This window comes from Anas acuta, chromosome 2 (genome assembly GCF_963932015.1).
Source record: "Anas acuta chromosome 2, bAnaAcu1.1, whole genome shotgun sequence".
In the NCBI taxonomy this organism is placed as follows: domain Eukaryota; kingdom Metazoa; phylum Chordata; class Aves; order Anseriformes; family Anatidae; genus Anas; species Anas acuta.
In genome coordinates this window covers 56,617,328-56,643,391 of record NC_088980.1, presented here as the reverse complement: position 1 = coordinate 56,643,391, position 26,064 = coordinate 56,617,328, and the positions used below count along the sequence as shown (strand labels likewise).

Here is a 26,064-nt window from a genome sequence, read left to right as displayed (position 1 = left end):
TCCCCTCTCCCTGTTCCTGTGTGAGTGTGTGTTTGGCTCCCCGGCTGTGTGTGCGTGTACACTGTGTATATATATCTGAGCTGGGAGGTTATTGCGAGCTTCTCTCAGCAGCGCTGCTCTGTGCAGGAAGAAGGGCTCAGCTGCAGTGGAAGCATCAACAGCAGCATTAGCAGCACCAATAGCTCTTTACTCCTTTCTCCATTCCTTTCATCTCCATCTCCCTTTACCTCCTCCCCCCTCCCCCCCACCCCCCTACCACCCCCACATCTTTTGGGGAATTGCTTTTTTTCTTCTCCTACAAATCTTGTTATTTGATACTTCGTGGCTTTTTTTTTTTTTTTTTCCTTCCTCTGAGGAGGCACACACACAGAAACACAGATAAATAAGAGAAAGAAAAGTACAGCGACTTATTCTACTGCTGCAAACCCAGAGACAGCAGACGAAGAGGGCGGTTGGCTTCTACCCCAAGGTAAAGCCCTGCCCCCTTTACCTCCGTGCCAACTCCTCCGAGAAAAAGAAGGGGAGAGAGAGAAGGGGCCAAAGTGGAGAACAGCAGGTCTTCTGCGGCTGGCATTTGGAGTACAGGGAGCCAGGAAGTGAAGGATGGTTGTGGTTACCCGATCTGGCTGCAGGGCAGCTCTCTTCCTCTGGATTTTCAGCAGCATTAGCTGCAAAGCCAGGACTGCTTTGCCTGCATCTCGTAAGTACCCTTTTCTAAGAAGCATGCACAATTTCAGCACTGCAACAAGCCAGGGGAAATTCCCATAACTCTGGGAGGCTGATAATTTTTTATTTGGTTATGAATCTTGTGTTGGATTTTCTGTGTATTTTCCTGTGTATGTGTGCTCCGAGGTTTGATACTTGTTCTCAATGCTCTCATCTGATCTTTCTTACTGTTGATGATTTTAGTGGTAGCTGGTGAGGAAAGTTGAAAGACCTGCTTTATGATATAGTCCTGGTTCTACAATGGAGTCAGAAAATGAGAGGAATCATATACAAGCTGTTCAAAGTTTGGGGTTGTTTTTTGTTAGTTAGCTTTTTTTTTTTTTTTTTTTTTTTTTTCTGGTTGGTTGGTTGGTTGGTTTTTGTGTGTGTATGTGTGTGTGTGTGTGTGTGTGTGGTTTTTGATTTTGTTTTCCCTATGTTCCTCAGAAAGTATGCAATTTGCATTTGTAAGTACTTTGCTTCCACAATTTTGAATTTTGTGAGGGTAAATAGGAGACGGGCAGTTTCCATAACTGTTTTATCAATGACCAACAAGAGAATATGTTGTCTCATTTGAAGAGGAAAGAATGATGACAAGTTGATAAGAAGGAACTGAGTCAGGACAGATTTTTCAGAGTGAAGTTTTGCTTCCCATAATAAAATGAGCAAAGGTGTTTTAGAGGAGATCAGCAAATGCCCTCCTAGGAAGGCAGAAGTAGTAGAAAAATGATCACACATTCACTGATGAACTTTAAACTGGATTAAAGCAGAGTACTTATACAGGACCCAGTTCTGCTAACAGTGTAAAAAATGACGGTGAACTCGTTGATTTCAATGGGTGTTAGATCAAGCCTTTAACACTGCTCTCAGCTGTAGTTTCCAGCAAAGCATTTGCAGGTAGATGTCAGTGTTAAGTATTTAGTTGTTTCTCTTCAGACCACATAAAGCATTTGCCATTTGCCATTTTTGAAATGAATACTAAAAGGAAGTATTATATTTTCATAGATTCATCAAAAATAGACAATACTGTTGACTTTCTCTACTGTTTGTAGAGGAAAGAAAAGTGCTGAGATGTTACATATGGATGTGTTGTAACTGTGTGTGTATGATTCTGATCTGAGTTTACTGAGTTTACTGACCTAACATAGGATTGCCTTAGAATGTAATGTATATACTGCATAGGGATGTATATGGATCGTTATGCCTATTTATCTATTTGTTTGCTTGGAAATGGGAATGAACATGAAATGACTAGTGGACTGGAGCATTGTTATACTTTCTCAGTCTGTTTCTATCTGTTATCATCTGGTACCTACAGAAAAATAAAATAGTATTATTTCTCCAGGAAATATTTCCAGGAAATATTCTCCTACCTTTTAAATAATTATTTATATGACAATAGAAAATGTATAGCCTTGCCTGCATTTTTTTCTTGCTCTCAGAGGCCACAGGATGTTCTGTTATTTATTTATTTACGTTTCATTTTGGAGATATATCGACCTTAAAGTTTACTGCTTAGTCTTCACTAGCCATCTACGCTTTCTTCTAAATATCATTTCTTTATAAACATATAAATCTGTTTCAGGCTCTGCATAACAGAAAGAAAAGAAAATATATATACAATATAAAATATAAAAGAAAAAAATGATTTAGCTTATCAGAAATCTGTCCTTGGAGAATAAGTTTCTTTTCTTTTCTTTTCTTTTCTTTTCTTTTCTTTTCTTTTCTTTTCTTTTCTTTTCTTTTCTTTTCTTTTCTTTTCTTTTCTTTTCTTTTCTTTTCTTTTCTTTTCTTTTCTTTTCTTTTCTTTTCTTATTTATTTTTTATTTCCTAACATAGTTCTGAGATACTTTTTTTTTCTTGTCATTCAGTAGCTAATGGCTGTAGTTTAACTTGAAAATGACCAACAGCATGTTATCTGATTACTGAATCAAAAACAAACAATCAAAAAGAAAGATTAACTTTTGAAAGAAGTTTGATGAGAAACAAATGGTAGCAGCAACATTACTATAATCAGAAATTCCATGAATAGAGGTTATATGTAATATTAATTAATAAATTACTTGAATACATTTCCATCTTTAAGATTTTTTCCATATATTCAAGGATTTCTCTATAACAATTCACCTTCCAAAACCACATACAGTACACTCCTTATGTAGTCTATAACATTTCATTTCTGACTCATTTCTGAAAGTGAAATGGAATTAGATTTATTTACTGGAAATAGAAATTTATCTAGAAGCATACGTCAATCTCATAATTAGAAAAAAGAGTATGCAAATGCTTAGAATTTTTGTGAAGATAAAAAATGATAGGGTACCACTGCAGGAACTCATGTTCTGTGTCACAGTGTTTTGGTGCACCACTTAACTAGTTATTCTGTTGCACACTTTGATATACAAAGGGATCACTGTGCTGTATGTTCTTGGTTTGTTTGACACTTTGTATGCAATTGATTGTGAATGCCATTAGTGATTTTTTTCTCCTCCTTTCTTGACAAGACAATGCACTTAGTTTTTTTTGTTTGTTTGTTTGTTTTATTTATTTATTTTTAAATCATAACTTATGCTTCTTTGTTTATTCTTTTGCCATCAGTTGATTTTGAGCATCATATTGGGAATACTTCTGAAAGGTTTAAAAATAGTATGAAATGCAACTTTGACATACAACTGATTTGCAACCAAGTTTTTATTTTCTCCTGTACTACTACTTAATGTTTTGAGTTTGACATAATTAACAACAGTAAAAAGCACTTACAATATTTTTTTAGAACATATACAAGATTCATGGTGTACAGTCAATTATTAATCTTTATTTATGAGCTTGTTACTCATTTTCTTACAGTCTATGCTTACAGAGAAAAAGCTATAGTTTTCAAAAAGAATAGAATCATACATCACTTATGTTAATATATTGCATCTCAAATTTGTGTTTACTTTCCAATGTCAGTAAATCTATCACTGTCATTAAAATGATGTCTCTCAGTAATGCTGATTCAGAAATGATCATTTTGAAAGCTTTGTATCTCATTCAGTTTTATCTCCAGATGAAGTGGGTGTTGAAATTCCATTTTGTAGTACAGAACATACACCGATACAATATCAGACATAGATTTTATTATAAATTTTATTAACATAATTTTTCATGCTTTAGCAATATTTTATGTGGCTTTATTATTATTTTTTATTTTATTTTATTTTTGGAATAAGCACAGAGGAATAAAATTACTTTTAACTTCTGGAATCAAGGCTAATGAACAGCTCAACCAGGAGAGGTCATCACAAGATAAAAAGTAACATAGAAAATACAAATTTAGTGTTTTATAGTGTTTTACATGGCTTAAAAATGGAATGATAAGAATAACACTATCAATAGAATAACTTTAAATGGTATACTGTTCTTAAATAACATGCTAAGGGGATTTAAAACTGGGTTCTCTGATTTTCATGAAACCAACACAAAAAAAAATTCTTTTATGGCTTTTTTTTCTTGTTTTTGCAGTTGTTGTTTTGGTTGTGTCTTTTTAAGTGTAATGTAGAACTACAAAAACTACAGTTCTGATATTATTAATGCATTTGCAGTAAGTTCCATATCACTGCTGAAGTTGACGTTCAACCCTGTCCTACAATAATTGATGTACAAACTAAATGATGGACATGTATAATGATCATTAAGATTGTAGAAAAGCAAAAATCTTTTAGGTTTGAATGCACTTCATGCAGAATTTCCTTGTCTATTAATAGACAAGGGTAAGTGAGCTTAATAATTAATAGTCTGCATAAATGAAAAAAGTACTAAAAGATTGTGTAATGTCCCTTTTGAAAGAGCAATGTGTGGCACTGGACTGTACAGCAGAAGTAGTTCAGGAGTCTTGAAATATTTAGAATTAGAGTAGAGAATCTATAATTCCAGGTTATGGTGCTTTAACATGAGGGGTGGGGGGATGGGGGGAAGGAGGAGGAAAGGAAGGAGATATGCTGGGTGTCATATATTTTGTTAGACTCACATTAGTTGTCTTCTAGCTAATTTTTCAGTTATAATGTGAAATAATGTGAAATCTGGTGAATTCCAGCTGTGTTTCTGTTATATTTACCTTAGCTTAGATCCTGGTTGTCTGGATGCTACATCAGAGATCCCACAGAACTTAATTTCAAATGTAACAAAGCATTTTCATGTAGGTTTAAGGTTGTTTCATTTATTTTTTTTCTATCCCTATTTCTTAAAGCACTTGCAAACAAATGAAGTTTTTAAACTACATGCCTAAGTTTATTTTAAGACCATACAATTTCTTAACATTAAACATATGCTTACTTTTAGAATGCTTTAAGCTACAAAAATTTGCATGAATAATTAAATATTTTTTTAGATGTTAGGCATTGCCAAATAATAAAGCTAACATTCAAAAGGGAAAAAATATTTTTTTTATTTTTTAACAACATAGACCTGAGTTACAGTGTTCAGGGTTTTTTAAATGAATATAAATTTACTAGAACTCAGAATGTGAATGAAATAGCAATAAGTAGCAATGAAATAGTAATAAGTAGTTTGCTGTCATTTCCAAATTAGTGATAGCAGCTAAAGTCCACATTAGTGCTGAAAAAACAAAAAGAGTCTTTAACTATGCAACATTGCACACAGCCTGATTGCACACATTCATCTATATAGCAAAAGTTAGATTCAAAGTTTGATGTAGTCAATGGGCACTGAATCAATTGCAAATGTCATTGAAATTTGTACTAAAAAGTGGTGGGTTTGTTTGGTTGGTTTAGTTTTTGTTTTTGCTTTGTTTCCTTTTGATTTGCTTGTGTTTTAACTTGTTTATTATTTAGACTCAGGTGCAAAAATATGGAATAAGACCCCAAAAGTGCTTCAGTAAGTGGTTCAGTCTGCAAGAAAGTTTGAAAGTAAACTGTAAACTGTAAACTGGTCTCTGTGAACAATGGTTGTTTCTTACACAGGGATATAATAAATATTTTCTGATTCTCTCTTTCTCTGCTCAGGTACTTTTAATGAATTTGAAAAAAAAAATAAATCACTTCATGCCATTGTGGCAGGAAATTCTATACATTTAATATATTAATATAATTTAATATATTAATATGAGGAGCTGTAGATCTGCTTGGGTAACTCATTCACTATAGGTTTGCATTTTCCTGGACAATGTGTTTTCCTGTAGGAATCTTTGAGTATTTCAACTTGAATCTGTAAATGTTATAAGCATCAGATCTCATGTTCAATGTTCAACAAGTATAGCAGTATTTAAAGTTTTGAAATATTTTTTATACAATAACAAGCTATAATATTTGGTTATTTTTGTTTGTTTGGTTTGGTTTGGTTTTTGCTTTTTTTCCTTAACCCTACATTTTGTTTTTCTACATATGCAGAAGCTGGTTTACTTCTGAGAAATTTGATTCAGAGTTCAAACATAGTTAAAACTTGAGGTATGCTGCTACCTGTACCTGCAAAGACACTGACTTGCAAATGCGTGCATGATTTCAGTTGCTTCAGATAGAGTAATATAGTTGCTTCTGATAGAGTGATAGAGTAGCAACGGTTTCTTTCATCAGATGAAACTGAGTGAATTTTCATTTTTCTTAGTTATCAAAATTGTAAAGAATAAATTAAGAATTATAGCAGTGCTTGGAAGAGGTAATATGATCAGGACATGACTTCTGGAATCTATGTGAACATAGGGGTATTTATCTGAAAGATCAAGAATTTCATCTCTAGAACAAAGTGTGCAGTCTGTTAGCTCCAGTCTTCTCCTGCTGAAGTACATTGACATTGTGCCACTGATTTCAAGAACATTTTCTGTCAGAGAAAAGTTCATGATTCAGTCCATAATACACTAGAAAATATTAAAAGGTTCTTCAGACTTCAGCCTTTGAACCAATATTAATTTTAAGTATATCACACATCATTTATTCAGTTACTTTATTGGTATTATGTAGGTAAATAATCTGAGATCACCAGATAATTGAAGAACATGTTAAGTTTCTAAATTTGATGGTGTTAGAAATTGCAGTTATCAGTAATCAATTCTTTTGAGCCATTTTCTCTTCCAGCTTTGAAGGTATAGAATAGATAAAAGATATAGATGTAAAAGCATTCCTAAGACTATGTCTGACATTTAGAAAGAAATAATGCATATTTAGGATTTGGTAACATTGCAATTTTACAGACAACTGTACAAAGTTGAGATCTTTCAAGCCTAAGAAATTGTCTCAGTATTCATACACTACTGTAGTAGCTGAACATTTCATATTTGTTCCTGAAGCTTGAATAACTGATTATTCAGAACAGAAAAGGACATTGACTTTCATATTTACACCCTCTTCATACTCCCCAAAAAGTCTAGTGACTTTTTAGTCTAGTGACTAGCTTTACAATCTCCTGTGGAGGTGGTTCATTCAGACATTTATGTTAGATTGTCATGTTAAGCCTTCTGAGGGATAGAAGACGTATTTAAACTTACAGTTTGTATTTTGATGTTAATATTTAACAAGATTTAAAATATTTACTTTTTCTTTTATTATTATTCTATTTTTTTTCCAGATATGTATACACTACAAAGATATGTTTTAAATAAAACAATAAAAAAGATCTACTCAACAAAAATAGGGACTTCTTTGCTGGTTTTGCATTTGTATCAGTAAAAGTACATGTTAGTTTACAAATTTAAATGCATGAATAAAATAAACAGATAAAAATAGTTTTTAGTAGCCAAGGAGTACTTGAACAGCTTTAGCCAAACAATTTTCTATGCAACAATGAATGTGATATTTTAGGATGAATATTTGTTATTTATTTATTTAGAATACATGAAGTCTCATTTTAATGGGAAAATAACATTTTACTGTAGAAATATAGTATCTATTTAAATGTAATATAAACATCTTGTATGATTTTGTAAAACTGCTATAGTATCAAAATTTTTGTAATATTTACTAAGGAAAATCAGCTATGCATGTTACATTTCTGTCTACTTTCTCTATTTCTACATATGTTGGAATTATTTTTACCTCAAATATAGAGGTGTGCCGCTGCTCATTTTTATATTGATTAAATAGTGACGAATTCTTGGGCTGTCTCCAATTGCTCAATGGTCTTGTATATGCACACTGACACTGTCACTGTACTGTGACACCAGTGGAAACCTGGAATTTACAGGGAAGAGATACAGGAGAAGATGAGAAGATGAATAGGTGGACCTAAGATATGTAAACCTAAGACCATGCAAGGGTCCATTTCCACAAAGGGTAACAGAAAGCCTGTGAGGGAAAATTTGCCAGAGGAGAAAAGGAAGAATTACTGTCATATCTAATGGAAAGTTAAACAGATAAGTATACAGGCTTAATGCACTGGGATACAACACAGCAGGCAGGGGAATTACAATGTATTTCAGGTTTTCATGTCATACGTGTTGTGTTTAAATGTCACTGCTGTATAGTTATTGATACATATTTTGAAATGCAGTTAAATTGGGATGTAATTTTACTCCCATTTACATTTATGGAAATATTCGCAAGGTTGTGGTTGGGGAAAACCTTACAATTAGAAAAAAATAAACAAAAACAAAACAAAACAAAACAAAAGCAACCAATCAACCAAAAACAAAAACTTGAATATACACCCTTTTGACACAGTTTTCAATCACATCCCTTAGTTTTACCACTAGATTCTACCCAGACTGTCACTGAGACAAAAAAGGGCTTGTACCTTTTATTTTCTGTTACCTGCATCTAGATAAACGGTCTAATACCTTTACAAAGACGAGGGAAAATTAAAACGAAAGAAAATAAATAAATTAAAAAGTATATACATTCCTTCCCACCTTTTTTTTTTTTTGTGGGGGGGGAGGGAGGGAACACATTGAAAAATGAGGAACTGAAGTGAAATTTATTTCTCATATGATAACAGTAACATGTTTTCTTTATGTGGAGAAATAGAGTGAGAGGGAGTAGGTCTCCCAATCCACAACACTTGCACTGCATTAAGAGACAAATAAGCTTCTGTGAGAAATGGAGACAGAAACATATTCTGCACAGGGCTGTCTCTGCTGGCTATATGCTCCCAAGGTCCAGAAAGGTATACACTGATGTGCTTTCCTTCAGTTTTACATCCAAAATAAGTTATGTTACTGAGCACTGCAGATATTTGATGAATGTCTTATCTGCTTCTTACACAGTGTGGTTAGGCTGTCAGAAATATGTTTCCTATGGGCACAAGGTGGTATCCACTACAGTTTCAATCTTCTTCCAAAAAACACATATCACCACACTATACACCCTTTTGCTTCTATTCTATACTATATTTGCCATTGTTCACGTACCTCCTTTCTCATTTTATTAATCATCTTACTCCTCACTCTCTATCCTCTCTCTACTCTTCCCTCCAGCAGTAAACTGACTCTACTGACTTCTCTGATATTTTTATTGATTCATCACCATATCAAGTGATTTGCTGTGGTTGAAAATAAAGGGAGATTGTCTTCTTTAATTCCTGATTAATTCATCCATATGTGAAAACTAAGTACACAGGTAACAACTCAACTAAAATTCCTTCACTGCTTAATTGCTGTGTCCTGGAGTGTTGAATCAGATATTCAAATATTTTGAAAGAAGTTAAGATTTATTTTTTCCAAAACCGATTATTAGAATATAATTATAAGGACTTTCATTAAAGTTTATAATTATGAAAAAATACACTGCTAAACTTTCAGCCATTACAGTGTTTTTCTTTATTACACACATGGAAAGAAAATGAATCAAAAGAATGCTGTGACAGAATCATGGCCCCAAACCTACATATTCAATAGCTTAGAAAGCCAATAAGGATCAATGATTTCAGCTACTGTGATATGGTTGGTTGTTACTGCTTTTGCCTGTTTTGCATGTCAAGCTAGTGTCACATTTCATCCCAGCACTGTATCTCTCTGGAACTATCTTCTTTGTCTGAGGTTTATGATTTTACCAATGATCTGATTAAAATGTATAATGTTTCCTTTTACCTGCTGACCTAGATGTCACAAGTTTTCAATGAAAAAACTTCAATTTCAAGTCATCTTCAACTTCAAAGAGCATGCATTTTTTTTTCTGCAGGTCAATAATAATGTTAAATACTGAAGGGTTGAAAATTAGATTTCCAATGGTTCTCACTATAAAGCACTCATTTCCTTTGTTATAGTTACACTGAAGCATTTAGTATGTCACATTCATAGGAATTATAAACCTTTGTTAATATATACTGGCAGTCAAGAATCTTCAGAATTCAAAATGTGTACTATTATATTATATACAGAAATAGATATAAGCACGTATATATGTAAATTTGATGTGATCCAAAGTTGTCATATCAGCAAAAAAGAAAAAAAGGGAAAAAAAAGTCCTTCCCTCCCCCAAAAGCACTGTAAGACATCAGGATACTTCAACAAGATCTATTTTCTATAAACCTATGCTGATTTTCATGAATTATATTTACCTCCTTTGAATTTTTATCAACCAGGTTCTACTATTTTGTCTAGGGTAAATGTCAGTATGAGCACCTTTTAATTACAAAGTTTTTTGTTTTGTTTTGTTTTGTTTTATTTTCCCAGTATTTGCACAACATATTTTCCTTCAGTTTTTTATTTTTTTTTCCATACTTTTACTGTAAATAAGCAATAATACTGCTCAGAGACCTTCTCTGAGACAGGTTGTCCTGTTAGTTTAAAGCTGTCTAGCCTTGTTAGCTGCTGTTTAACATCTTCCTCAGTAGCTATTAGAATGTAAATTGTTTTGTTGCCACTCTGGGATCTGACTATGCAGTATTGTTTGTTTTCCTAACAGTGTATGTTTCTGTTGTTTTCTACACGATTGGCAACTTCATTTGTATGTAGCAATCTTTTTGTTGGGATCCCTTTGCTACACATCTCCTCTCTAACTTCTCCCTCTTCCCCTCCCACCCCTCCACCTCCCCCCGACTTCTTTCTTTCTTTCTTTTTTTTTTTTTTTCTATGAATATCCACTTGTGGTGGTTCCACAGGAGCCAATTTTAGGACCAGTTCTTTTTAATGTTTTCATAAATTACTTGGAAGGAGAACTTGAAGGTACACTGATTAATAGTGTCATAGGATGACACTAAGTGATAAGATAACACTAACTTGGGAGGAGCTGTTGACTCTATTGTGGGTAGAGAGGTCTTACAGAGAGATTGTTTGGGCAATCACTAACAACATGACATTTAACAAGAGCAAATGCAGGATTCTGTAACTGGGAAGGGGCAACTCTGTGTATATGTGCAGACTGAGAGTGGGTATATGTGCAGATTGAGGGATGAGAAGCTGGAAAGGGATCTGGAAGGGAGAAGCTGCAGAAAGGGAACTGGACATTTTGATAGGTGGCAAGTTGAATATGAGTCAATACTGTGCCCTGGCAGCCAAAAGGGCCAACTGCATTAAGAATAGCTTTGCTAGCCAGTCGAGGGAAGTGATTGTTCCACTCTACTGTGGTGCGGCCTCACCTCAAGTACTGTGTGCAGTTTTGGGTGCCAGAATATAAGAAAAATATACAACTAGAGACTATCCAAAGGAGGGCTACAAAGATGTTGAAGGGTCTAGAGGGCAAGACATATGAGGAGTGGTTGAGATCACACAGTTTGTTCACTCTAGAGAAGAGGAGACTGAGGGGAGACCTTGTCTTGATCTACTGTTTCCTCCTGGGTGGCAGCAGAGGGGCAGGTGCTGATCTCTTCTTTCTGATGATCATCAATAGTACCCAATGTGGTGCTGTGACAGGGAAGGTTCAGGCTGGATATCAGGAAAAGGTTCTTCTTTGAGAGAGTGCTGGAGTTCAAGAAGTACTTGGACAACATTCTCAGACATCTGGCCTTATTTTTGGATGATCCTCTGTGGAGCCAGGAGTTGAAGGTGATGATCCCTGTGGGTCCCTTCTGACTTGGGATATTCTATGATTATGTTTTCTGTGAATAGAAAAATTAATCCTAGTATCCCTTTGCTTTTTTTTTTTTTTTTTTTTCCTATATTTCTTTGGATCTGATTTACAGAATGACAGAATGACAGAATAGGCTGGAAGACACCTCTGGAGGTCATCTGGTCAAACTCCCTTGTTCAAGTATGGCCACCTACAGCAAATTGCCTAGGACCTTGTCCAGACAGCTTTTAATATCTCCAAGGGTGAAGACTCTATAACATCTCTCAACAACTTGTTCCAGTGTTCAGTCACCCTCAGAATAAAATAAAAAAGTTCTTCCTAATGTTCTGATGATGACACCACCTATATATAATTTTGTGACCATTTTCTGACAGGTTCTGCTTATCCCATTTCTCCAGCCTGTTGATGTGCCTCTGAATAAGGGCACGACATTCTAGCATATCAGCCACTCTTCCCATTTTTTTGTCATCAAGAAACTTGCTGAAGGTGCATTCTGCCCCATCATCCAGCTCATTAATGATATTGTACAGGACTGGACCAAATATTGACCCTGGGTATACTGACCTGCAACTAGATTTTGTCTAGTGATCACCACACTCTTGGCCAGGTTGCTTAGCCATTTTTCAATCCACCTGTCTGCTCATCCAGCCCATACTTTATCAGCTTCTCTATGAAGGTCTCATGCGAGTCAATGTTGAAAGCCTTACTGAAGCCTAGGTAGACAGTATGTACTACTCTCCCTTCATCTACCATGCCAGTCATTTCATCATACATTTTTATCAGGCTGGTCAGGTATGACTTTCCCTTGGTGAATCTACACTGACTACTCCTGATGATTTCCTTGTCCTTCTGTGCCTGGAAATTGTTTACAGGTTTAGCTGTTCATTCATCTTCCTGGTGACTGAGGTGAGGCTGACCAGCCTATAGTTCCCTGGTTCCTCTCTCTTACCATTCTTGAAGACAGGAGTATCATTTTCTTTACTCCAGTCATGAGGACGGTCCTCCAATCAATATATGTATATTTAAAGACTGCTTAAAGTGTTTAAAAAAGTCATATAAATAGTCAATTTTTATTTTTATTTTTCTGAATGAACTATTAAGTTCTGAAGAGGTCTAGCTACTACTGCTACTAGATATACTTAAGTGTGGATTTATATCTCCATCAAGGAGCAACCAAAATATATCATTAATACTGGAAACACATACAGAAAATATTTATTTAGAAAAAGATCCACAAGACTAACAAGAATCTTATTACACTAAACATTTTAAAAAGTTTTGTTGTTGTTGTTGTTGTTTGTTTTTTAAGCTGAACAATAAGCCCCTGAAGACATCCAAACATTCCTGAATAAGTCTGTGATAATGACAAATATTTTATTAAATTCTTGGTAGAAATGAGGCAACCATATGCATAAGCACATATTAAAATCAAAATAAAAGATAATAAGTGACTGTTCAACTATGATTCTCTTTATCAAATAATATGAGAGTAGAAGTGTGTTAGCTATATTGTTGATGTTAATGACATGACATTTCTGACACAAATTTATTAATAGATGTTTTATTTCTGGCCTATAAATGAAAATATTACATGTACATAATTATATGTCAAAACATTTTATTTTCAAATAATTAGTTTTGCTAGTATAGAAGTAGTTGCATCTATAAGTTGTATCCATATATAATATTAATATATAATATTAATATAAGTTGTATCAAAAAGAGTATCTATGTGGTCTGATATGCATTTAGGCATATTGTTGGTAACGGACACAATGAAGTTGCCTCAAAGTTTGAGTTGAGTAGATGACATTATCTTGAAGGGAATTAAATCTAATTTTAGATAAATCTTAAGGCTCTACATGTGTTTCCATCTGGGATAGAGGAAATACCTCAGGAATGGGCAGATTACTTAATAAATTCTCTAAAATTAATTTTAATTTGGCAAAGGGCAATGAAATCAGAATCTGGAGAAAAGGAATGTGATACGTTTCTCACCCAGTAAAGAATTTGGAACATAATGTGATATTTGTGATATGTTTGTTATATATCATTTTTAAAGACCCTATGTTAATTGAATATAAGTATATTCCAGTGGAGGGCCACAAAGGTGATACGGGGCCTGGAGCATCTTCCCTATGAAGAAAGGCTGAGAGACCTGGGTCTGTTCAGCCAGGAGAAGGGGCTGAGAGGGGATCTCCTCAATGTATATAAATATCTGAGGGGTGGGGGACAGAAGGATGTAGCCAACCTCTTCTCAGTGGTTTGTGGGGATAGGACAAGGGGCAATGGCTGCAAGTTAGAGCACAGGAAGTTCCGCACTGACATGCAAAAAAACTTCACGGTGAGGGTGATGGAGCATTGGAACAGGCTGCCTACGAAGGTTATGGAGTCTCCTTTTCTGGAGATATTCAAGGCCTGTCTGGACGCCTACCTGGGCAGCCTGCTCTGAGGAACCTGCTTTGGCAGGGGGGTTGGACCCGATGATCTTTTGAGGTCCCTTCCAACAGTTCTGTAATTCTGTGATTCTGTGATTCTGTGATTCTGTGATATTTATATTCCTTCCGTGCCTTACACATGCAGATGTTCATTGGGGAATAGTTGTCATGGAGGAATTTTTCAAATTCTTCCACTGAGACTGGTCTCCTGTTTCATAATTCTGCTCTGTAAGATCTTCAGATCAAAGGTGAGGCTATGTAATAATTTCCATAGTGGATACCTGGTAACGTTAAATTCAAATACAGTTAGATTCAGTCTGGCTTGTAAGAAACAAGGTATCCTATCTTGGGATCTACTGGATATAGGACAAAGAAAAGAAACATAAATATTTCTCTAAGCAAAATGCATTTGGTGACTTTGGAGTTGTAGAAGGGTGATGTGAGGACAGAGTACTGGTTTTGGGGTAGTAAGATTTTGGGGTAGTAAGGTCTAAGTGTTTGTGTTGGGGTTTGTTGTATGGCAACTGTATGTTGACTTTTGGAATATGAATGTTAATGGCTGGTCCTTACTGCAATGGAAAAGACAAAATACAGGTTATCGCTTCTAGAGGCAAACTGATTCAGTGTCTCTATGAAAGTGTCTTAATGCTGCAGGAGAACAATCTGATTTGTTTAGAATGAAATAAAACATATGGTGGTTATACACCAAAGACTTAGCTGGATGTCTCAATGTATCAAAGCATTCTATTTAGACAATAATAATGTTATGTTTTATTTAAGTTTTAGAACATAATATTTATATTATGTTATATTTTATTTATTTATTTTATATAATTAAACAAATTCATTGTTTTTATTTTCAAAACCTTTTTATAGATCTTGTCTTCTCACATACTGGTGTAAATCTCCAGTAACTACACTGAATTCTGGTAAAGTTCCAGTTATTTTAGTGCATCAGAGATATGAATTTATTGCAGTTAATTTGAGATTTCTCAGTTGTATTACAAATAGCAGCTATTTTTATCCAATGTCCATTTGAAATTAACATTTCTGTTTTTCTATATAAAATATTTTTGATGGGAAAAATAGTCCTTACAGCTGAAAGATTCAAGGTTTTCTAGAGAACATTTTGGGTAATTTGAACTTTTAATATTTAACTAAGCCAAGGCATGTAATTGAATGAAAGTAGTTGGATCTTTACAATAGAAAATGTTGCAGATACTGTGAAATATTTTAGTACCTCATATGTTTTAGTGTATCCGTCATCTATCTTCTCTTTTAGAATTAACATTGATTTCTTTCTATGACTATGTGCTATGTAAATAAAGATAGACATAATTATGGGGCTGACACCTAAAGTATGTGCACTTCATTCTTTTTATCTTCCAAAAGCTTTTTTGAGCATACTCTGGGAGTTTCCCATATAACTGTTGTACTTAACTGAGATTCATATATGTGTATGTTATAGAAACTGATTAGAAGATCATGAAGGTACTAGACAGCAAAATCTTCATGAAGAGAACCTACATTAAATATACTTTTTTTTTTCTCTTTTTTTTTTTTTTTTTCTGTTAAGAAGTACAATGAAAACCTTATGGAAATTATTATTGACTGGCACCAGTGCTAAGTGCTGATTGTCAAGAATAGACACGTTTGCTTTTATTTCATATTGAAATATATTAACAAGGCCTGCCCATTTCAAATAAGTATATCAAAATAAAATAAAACAAAAATATAACCTAGGAGTTATATAATCCTCTATTCTACCCCTTGAAAAAGCTGCCAGAGGTAACCCTCAAGAGAAATGACATCGATACAACATCATCCAACCAAGCACAAGTCTCTTTCAAATGCTTCACAGGATCTGGCCTTGTTCTGCTGGCCTATTTTTCATATGAAAATATGATTACCCTGTAATATTACAGGCAATGGAAGGAAGGTGTTAAATTATGGATTCTATCCATGATTTCCATCAACTTTCTAATTTTTTTAAGTGACATTATTAAGCAGCAGATTCAATAAGGCAACACTCACTGCTCTCACTTTTTATCTTTTTTTTTTTTTTTTTTTTAATTTTAGACAGGAAGTAATGAATTTCAGAAGAGTACTAGTACACAAAAATCATCAGTAAAATAGAGGGTTATTCACACTTTAAAAGTTGAACATGAACATCATTTTTTCCTCTCATAGTAATTAATTCAAATTTTATTTCTTTTCTATGTTTCCTTCTTTCTTGCCATATGGGCTTCCAGATTGTCACTGGCACATAGGGAGTAAAAAATAAAAGGTGCCCCATATGCAAGAACCTAAACAATAGTTTTAAAGAAAAAATTATTCTGCAAAAATCTATTTCTTCCAGAAGCTGACCAGTGTTTGTACAGTGTCTGTAAGAATGATGTTCTAGAAGCTCTCAGCTGTAGCTCCACCCATATGAACTGTAACTCATAGCTGCTCCACCCATAACATGTTATATATTGTAAGACAAAAGGGATCCAGTCTTTGCCATCCTTATGCATATGCTACCTGCTGAAGTACTCCACTGATTTCACAGAATAATGTAGCAGTTAGCAGAAATCACAATGGCAAAATCTACAAATAATTTCTAAACATTAAGCATTTCTATTAGCATTAAGTCAGAGAACATTGTTCACTGTTCATTATCTAATGACTGGAAAAGTTTAGAACTTTTAAAAATGAAATCTTAGGTTTGGTTTATTGAATGGAGCTTGGAACAACATACAAAGTCCTGCTTGCATTAAGTAATTTGCTATTAGAGCAGAGAAGAGAGATATAGGCAAATGCTCTTCCAAGTGTGTGCTGTTCTAGGCTAATCAAATGCAGACTGGGCAGTTTTCAAAGTTAACGAGAGCCCCAGGGATGCTTTCCTCTCAGACTGCTGTATTAGTCCTAAGCAAGCTCTTGCAGTTAAATGGAGGCATGTGCTTTTGTGATTTAGATAATACTTTTAAGATTGTGCTTAGTATTCCCATATCCCATTTTCAAGTCTCACCCTTAAAAGCAGTGGAGTGAAACAAGGTTCACTCAGCATTCTGAATTCCTCATTAACAAAAGATAGATTATAGAATCGTAAAATCATAGAATATCCTGAGTTGGAAGGAGACACAAAGATCCTTGAGTCCAACTCCTGGGTCTGTACAAGACTGTCCAAAAACCAGACCATATGTCTGAGAACATTGTCCAAATGATTCTTGAACTGTGGCAGCGAAGAAGCATTTCCTGATATCCAACATAAACCTCCCCTGTCACAGCTTCACATTATTCCCTTGGGTCCTTTCACTTGATCACCAGAAAGATCAGTGCCTGACCCTCCATTTCTGCTCATGAGGAAGCTATAACTGCAATGAGGTCTTCCCTCAGTCTCCTCTTCTCTAGGCTGAACAACTATTTTACATAACAAGGTTGTGTAAAATAAGTTAGTTACAGAATACAAATATAGAAATGATTATTGATAAGTTTGCAAACTCAGTAAGTTTGCAAACACCAAGTTAGGCATGAGTGTTGATCTGTTGTGACTGTTGTGGTTTAACCTGCCCAGCAGCTAAGCATCACACAGCCTTTTGCTCATCCTCCCCCACTCCCTCTCTGGGGTGGAGGAGAGAATGAGGAAAATTAAGCCTGTAGATTGAGATAAAGACAGTTTATTAGGACAGAAAAATATAAAATAAGAATAATAATAATAGTACTAATAATAATAATGTGTACAAAACAAGTGATATACAATGCAACTGCTCACTGCCTGCTGACCAATGCCCAGCCTAATCCTGAGCACCTGCCCCCCCCCCACCCTGGCCAGCTACCCATATATACTGTTTAGCATGACATCAGATGGTATGGAATGGCTCTTTGGCCAGTTTCAGTCAGCTGTCCTGGGTCTGTCCCCTCAGCTCCTGCTGCACCCCCAGCCTCTCACTGGCAGGACAGAGTGAGAAGCTGTAAAGTCCTTGGCTTAGTGTAAGCACTCATCTGCAACAATTAAAACACCAGTGTGTTATCAACATTATTCTCATCCTAAATCCAAAACACAGCACCATAACAGATACTAGGACGAAAATTAACTCTTATCTTAGATGAAACCAGGACAGCTAGAGGGTAATAAGGCTCTGCAGAGGGATGTGGATATTCTGGATTGATAGGCTGAGGCCATCTGTATGAAGTTCAACAAGGCTAAATTGAAGGCTAAGTGTCCCTGCACCTGGGACAAAACAATCCCATGTAATGCTACAAGCTGGGGGAAGAGTGGCTGGAAAGCTGCCTATTGGAAAGGGAAGTGGGGGTATTGGTCAATATCTGGATGAATATCAACCAGCAGCGTGCTCAGGCGGCCAAGAAGGCCAACAGCATCCTGACTTGTATTAGAAATAGTGTGGCCAGCAAAACTGGGAGGGGATTGTCCCCCCATATTCAGCTCTGGTGAGGCCACACCTTGAATACTGTGTTCAGTTTTGGACCGCTCACTGCAAAAAGGACATCAAGGTGCTGGAACATGTCCAGAAAGAGCAACACAGTTGGTGAAGGATCTAGAGAACAAGTCTTATGAGGAGCAGCTGAGGAAACCAGGGTTATTTGACCTAGAGAAAAGGAGGCTCTCTATCGCTGTCTATAAATACCACAAAAGAAACTGTAATGTGGTGAGGGTCATTCTCTTCTCTGAAGCAATGAGTCATAAAACAAGAGGGAAGTTGCAGCAGGTGAGGTTTAGATTGGATATTACAAAAAAATTTCTTCACTGAAAGAGTTGTGAGGCATTGGAACAGGCCACCCATGGAAGTACTTGAGTCACCACCCCTGAAGGTATTCAAAAATGTGTAGATGTGCTGCTAAGGAACGTGGTATAGTGGTAGAATTGTCAGTGCTAGGTTAACAGTTAGACTTGAGGATTTTAGAGGTCTTTTCCAACTTCAGTGATTCTATGAGTCTACATGTATGATTCTTAGGATTGTGAGATCTGCATTGTTTTAAGAATATAGGGAAAGAAATTTGAGTGGTCACAGTTCCCCAGATCTGCATATATATATATATATATATATATATATATAATTTTTATTTATTTATTTATTTATTTTCCTGTGAATACATTGAAAGCTTTCATGGTATAGTAGGATGATGTTCAGTTGCTTGGTAGTAATGACTTTGTAGAAGAAGGGCAATATTACTGCTTAAGAGTTCTCTGCTACTGGAGAGCTAATAGGCTACGAGGCCATAAACTGAAACTGAAAGCAGACGTTTGACTGCAATAAAATAAACCCGTTTTCCATAGCTTAGAAGTGACATCTTTCCCCTCTACATTCAACAAAACTCAATACATTTTAAATGCAGAGAGATCTCAAATACCCTCAGTGTCTCAGTTCCTATTAATCACTTTAAATAGAACCATGAAGACCACTCTATTATTGTCTTGCCATATGAAAATATGAAAATATATGTGAATCTCTGTATTTTAATGGGTGATGTAGCTTTCAAGTGAGGTAAAAATGCAGAAGACAGATTTGACAGTCATTGCACTGACAGATCATTTTTAACCCATATTGCAGAGGCTGCTGTGCTTCCCTGCTGTGTAGGTAGGTCAGTAAGTCAGTCAGTATGGGGCTAGGCAGGTCAGTTAGACCAATGAACAACTTACACAGACCAAGAATTATCAAAACACTTGTGCTGATGCTTCTTGTTGCAAGATATGAAGGAATGCTATGACTGGTAACGGACACACTGAAGTGTGTTCACACTCTGGAAATGGAGCTGGACAGAATTTGGCAAAAGGTACTTGGATGACATGCTTTATATTGCAAAACATTAACAGAATGCTGATTTCTCTTCATCCTCATTTTTTATTCCCAGCTTAATATTAATAAAGAGCTGTCAGTTATTTCTCTTCCGCAACTTACAATATCTGACAAATGTATCTGTTACTGGGGTATAGCTGTATCCGTGTTAAAAAGTATTTTTTAATGTATTTAAAAGTCAGTTTGATATTTATTCTGTAACCAATTGCAACAATATTTTATACAGTTCTATCTAATTGAAGTAACATTTTTTTTTTCTTGTCATCAAATCTTAATTGATAGTCCTAAGATAATAAGTAGGATAATGGTACAAAGAAATAGAAAAAGAGAAGCTGATAAGAAATGAAACAATTCAGATGGTAGACAGTGTTAAAGATAGATAATAATTATCCTCCTCTCAAAATTATATGAAATCTGATTGATGTTTCTCTGAACATAGTAAATGAAGCATGTTATTTTCCCCTTTTCTTTTGAAGTTATTTTGTATTATGCTTGTAAATTCCTAGGAACCATTAGTGCACTGTACAATGAATTAAAGTACCATAGTTACGTTAACTTGTTTTCTGCCTTCTCTTTCATTTTCTCCTTTATTTTTCTCTGAACAAGTGCCATTTGTCCCATATGGGCCTTTGAATTAAGTTTTCTCTGTCATGGGGGCATATAGGGTTGGAAAAGCTGTGAACTTTAAAACTTGACTGGCAGAAAGGAGCCTGACTTTCCTCTTTCTTTTTCTCCTTGACACCCCTTTCTCCTACTGAACTATAGAACATCTCTCCCTTTTGATCTGTTTGCTATTAAACCATTAATCAACAACCCTCCTCTGCTTCTGGTTCAGAAGGAAGGTCAGACAGCAGTAGAAAACATGTCCTTAAAGAGGTTAGAGGATGGTGGTTTTTGTTTTGGGGCATAAGGAAGTAATATAATCTTTCCCAACAACTTCTGGTCTGTTCCCTACTATTGCTTCAAGCCAAAAGAGAAGATTAATTTGAATCTTAGGGCTGGTGTGCACACTGTCCAAATTCTGATCATAATGACTTGCCATATCATTTAGTCAAGTCCCATAGAAATAGTTTTCCCAGTCTTCACTCATCTTTTTCTCTTTAATTATAAAAAACATCTATTTCAGAATTCTTGTTGTCATTGAGAATATTTATACCCTGAATTAAAAAATCATTCCTCTTTAGTTGCTGAAATTTTAACTTTTATGAGATGCCAACATTATTTCCACTGTAGAGCATGTTTAGAGATGGAATTTGATTTTATTTCTCCCATTAGTAGGAAAGGAAATTGCCTTTGGTTTTGTATTAAATGTGCAAGTCGGTAGCTCAAACTGTAGTTTTCATCACGTTGTGATGTAATGTGTGCATATCTGGAGTATTTTCATAAAGGACAAAAAAGCTTCCTTTCTCATAAGAGCAAAGAAATGATGATGACATCACAAAACAAATTCTATAATAATATCAAGAATTCTTTCTGATAGAAACCCATAATGGACTGACCTAGCATTTTATGTTGACCTTATATGTATATTGAGTATGTTGACCTTATATGTATATTGAGTTCACAGAGGAGAAAATATTTTGCGAAAGAAAATTAATTTGACACTTCTTTAACTATCTTCCTCTGGATAAATTGATAGTAAGAGACAGAAAAGTCTTTTATTCATTCATTCATGACCATATTTTATTTTTACAAAAGGCAGTAATTGTATCTATCTTAAAGAATATTGTCAAGTGAAAGACCAAAATCATAGTTCTTGAAAGTGCCCAGAGAGGGAGCTCTTGTCCTAGATTTTTGAGGGGTTTAGATCTTGGACATTAGAAATACAGCAGACAACTCACTATACTATCTACCTCATTATAAATTACTCTGTCTAGTGAATCAATATCTAACCCAACTCTGTGAAAATTTCAAATATAACAGCTAGTCCGAGTAATTTTCTTGAAAGGATGTATCTGACTTACTTGTTGAGTCCTGGAAAAAATTGTTGAAGACGACGGGGACCAGATAAGCCAATTGTGATGTCCTGAAAAAGAGAGACTCAGAATTAAGTCATGTCACAAACAAAGGTAATCAAGAAAAAAAAGTTTAGTGAGTTTAGTGAGTGAGGATTCTTTCCACAGTTCCCTTTAACTCCTCTGTTGAGATTTAGAAAAAGAAAACTGAAACAGACTAGAAAACACTAGAGGTAAAAGCAAGCACAGAAATTTGGAACATGAGTCAGATTCAAAAGTTATTGTAATCAGGTCAGTCTTTCTAGTTCAGACATGTCCCTGGATATATTCCTGAAAACACTGCATCAGGATCAGGTTAGACATTTCTTTTTTCTGATGTTGGTTCAAATGCAGAGTCCCTTTGGACTGCTTTTGAGATTCTCTGTATCTCTAAGGTGTTGAAGTTGGGATGCTTCCAACAAAATGTTGTAAGTTGGCATGGTTGCAAGTAGTAGCTACACATAAAACACACATGAGTAATAGAATCAAATAGATAAATAAATAAATAAAAACTCAGAAAATAATAATGAACTGGCAACTGAACTTAAATAAAATTGTATCTTAATTATGAGAAAGAGAAACAATTGTTTTCAAGTCTGCTTGCAGGACAAGTCTATGCAGTCTATGGACAAATGTCTCATTTGTGCAGAGACACAAAGATAAGCACATTGTTTAGAATTTTCCAAAGAACTTTTAGGAGAATTCAGTGGCATGTTTGGCATTTTATCACTATTCATACATTTAAAAAAGTACTCTAATTCCCAAGAAAAATACATTATTTACAAGTACAGACCATTTTTTGTACTTATTAATCAATGTACAACATGCTTTGCTTTAATAACTCTGATTATAGAAGAAATGAATATAGAGCTATGAAAGCTATAGTAATTCAAAATATAAAGCTGCAAACAATTCTAATAATGCACAAATTGTATACATCAAAGGAAGACTGTTCTGATGTCATTTTTAATGAGGACTATAGTTACTCTTCTGTACTGGTATTTAATGCTTAGAAAGTTTAGATTGCTTTCTTTTATTCTTCTCTCTACTACAAGCAGATATTTCAAGTAATATAAAAATAATAAGTATGAACATAACTATATTATATTCCAGGAGATCCTTATTCATTTGATTTTGGCAGAGGAGCAAGACAGAAAAGCAGATATCTTCTTATCATATATACTGAAGGTCAAATCCAACCAAATATCTGAGATGGACCCAAAAAGATTTGAAATATATGAAATCATTTTGCTTGCTATTTTATGACAGAAGAGTTGTGAAGACTTTAACATCAAGAATCAGAACTTCTTTATAATGGAGTAGCAGAGATTTTCAACATGTATGTTATTTACAGATGGGGTTTGTAAAAATGTAGTATAGACTGGATTTCCCTTAAAACTGTCCAGAAGCTGTGAGTGAGGACAGAGAACCTGGAGCTGTTTTGGTTCCCTGCAGTTTTTATTGCATATTACATGTTTTGATTACTTCTGCAGGTATGAATGGAAGAAATATTGAAATCATTTGTAAATACAAGCCTCAACTATAAATCCTGCTACGTGTTATTTATATACACAGTTCAGAAGAAGAGAGTGTGGTGTGCTTAATACTACATGTATGTTTATAACATACCTCTTGGTAGGGGAAATTTTCAATGATGGAATAATAATTTGTTTTCAGTAACAGTCATGTTTTCATAAACTTTGTTAAAATAGTCCAGCCACATTGTACAATGTTAAATCTCATATTTTTGTGAAAAAATGTATGAAATCTGACTTTTGTAGAAAGGCATTACAAGTAATTCACATCACAAAACAAAGAATGTATTCAGCCACAGACTCACCCTTCAAATATAATGTTTGTATTGTTCCAGATGTTTTTAATTGAATTTAATAGACAATATCAATTGGGCTGCCAAATGGACTTGACACCTACAGCCTGAGTTTCTGGGAATAACTCTTCAGATTATGTAAATTCAGTGATTTGTGTAATTCTATTGTTGAACATAGAAATGATGGGATAACAAGAAAAAAGCAACCATTGATTTCTAGTGACACACTATTAAATACTCTCCAGCAACTTTACCCAAAGTTTTTGAACATATTACTTTGTCAATCATCTCAGGAAACTGGAGGTGGATCTAGAATTACACAGTGTGCTTTGCTGTCCGAACACTAGACCAGGGAGAATATGAATTTGGATATTTAAAATTTTACTGACTTGTCTGTAATTATTCAATGTTTCAGATTAAAAATCTCTCTCTATAAATATATATATATATATATAATTATATATATATATATTTGGTTTTAGTTATCAATATTATTTGTAGATAGGATGATCTCTTCAGATGTTAGTTCTTAAGGATTTTGGTTCCAAATGTTACCTTTTGTTCAAATAAGAGGGAGAAATAATACATTTCCTAATTGGTTCTGAACAATAAATTTTAGAATACACAAAATCTGTCAGTTTAAATCACCTGGTTAAAGTGGAAAAAAAAATCACAGCAAGTTAAACCATGCATGTAATTTGAATAGCACATGGAAGATAGAGCTGTCAGTTAGTTTTTAGTTTCTTCTGACTTTAAGTGTGACTTTTTGGTTGACATCAGAAGATTAAAAAAAAGTGGAGCTGACAAAACTAAATTGTATCAAATGAAATTGATTGACTAGAAATTCAGTCTCTAAAGAATGGATATCATATGGGTATGGCAATCTTGTATCAGAATGTCTTCAGGTTTTTAACAGCTAACTACGAAATATAACTAAATAATTTGAAAAACTAGTCATTATCTTTCTTCCAGACAAACTTTTTTCTTTTTTATAAATTATTTACCCTCTAGAATGTATTAAAACATCTGCATTTTCTGTTTGTAGTATCAGTGCATAGTAATATATATCTAAAATTTATTTTAAATAGTTATTAATATATATTCAGTTAGATAAATTTCTGTCACTGATCTAGAAATCAGGACAATGCAAATTTTGCAATGGCTTGTCTGTCTGTATCTTTATAATGTAATTAATATGATACTTGACACAATCATAACTGATGATCTGATAATAACAGATAACAGATAACAGTCTGAGCACTATCACTAGGGCCCAGCTTTCTTGAAACACTGGAACGTGTAACAAGGCTGAATGGATGGTTTAGGCACGCTTTGGTCACTTAGATTTTGGCTGAATTATATGATTCATCATAAAATTGACAAAGAGTTTGAAAAGTTTGCTGTGCTTTCATTCATTCTAATATTAATTCTAATATTAATTCAAGGGAACTGTTCATGAGAACTTCAGTTTGAATCACCAGGCATAATCTTTTTCATTCAAACCACAAAAGGCCCAATTCACCTTGTAGTTCCTGAGAAGTTCTACCTGCAGTGGAGCATCTAATCTGTATTACTAGTGCAAGGATTTTTTCTGTGCAAGAGCAAGGGCTGATATCCTAAACACCTTGCTGCAAAGAAATGTGATTTTTAAGCCAATTTATAAGAGATTTGGGACAGACCTTTCTCCAGGAGGGATTATAAAATAGACTGAAATGTTTCAGTGAAACCTTTGGAAGAGAGATAACCAGTCAAAAAAAAATCGAGACGGAAATTGGGAATACACAGGAGGAATCATTAGATTATTTTCATAAAGGTCAGAACTAATACCAAAACTAATCAGAACCGTTAGTATATGCTCGTTTGATCACATACAAAATATGCGTTAGCTGATACTAAGTAGTGGGATTGTTAACTGTAATGGAACTCAACAGGGGATTTGGGAAAGCAGGTCAGCTGACTTCTGCCTCCTCCTTCTGGAAAGCATCCATTGCAGGAGTTCTTTCCAGGGGATGTCCTAACAAAGCATAACTACATCACCTAGAAATGGGTGATGCAATTGCTACTGTCATGTACAATAAAAAAAATATTTTAACATTCATATGGAGGGTGGTTACACTTTAAGGTTCTGGTCCCATACTAAGAGTCAACTAACAGGGCTGGGGTTTTATACAATGAATACCTGGATCCTTGCTACATGCAGAAATTAAGGTATGAGATAATCTAACCCCTTGTATTGTTTCTTGCCTTTTTTTTTAACTGCAGGTGTAATCTATCAAGTCTTAAAGCCATCTTTGAGCACCAGTATTTAGTCTTTTCATCTGGAAAACTCTTACTTTGGGAAAAAAAAAATCTTACTTTGGAAAAAAC

General features: G+C 34.6%; 1 protein-coding gene across 1 annotated transcript in view; it reads left to right on the top strand.

Annotated features, from left to right (window-relative positions):
- The first annotated feature begins 339 nt into the window (after positions 1 to 339).
- The window catches only part of CNTNAP2 (contactin associated protein 2), a 1,125,334-nt gene continuing 1,099,609 nt past the window's right edge, over positions 340 to 26,064 (top strand). The window contains exon 1 of the mRNA XM_068674838.1: positions 340 to 700. Within this exon, the coding sequence (XP_068530939.1) occupies positions 604 to 700 (97 nt within the window). The 5' untranslated portion in view covers positions 340 to 603. The remainder of the gene's footprint in view (positions 701 to 26,064) is intronic.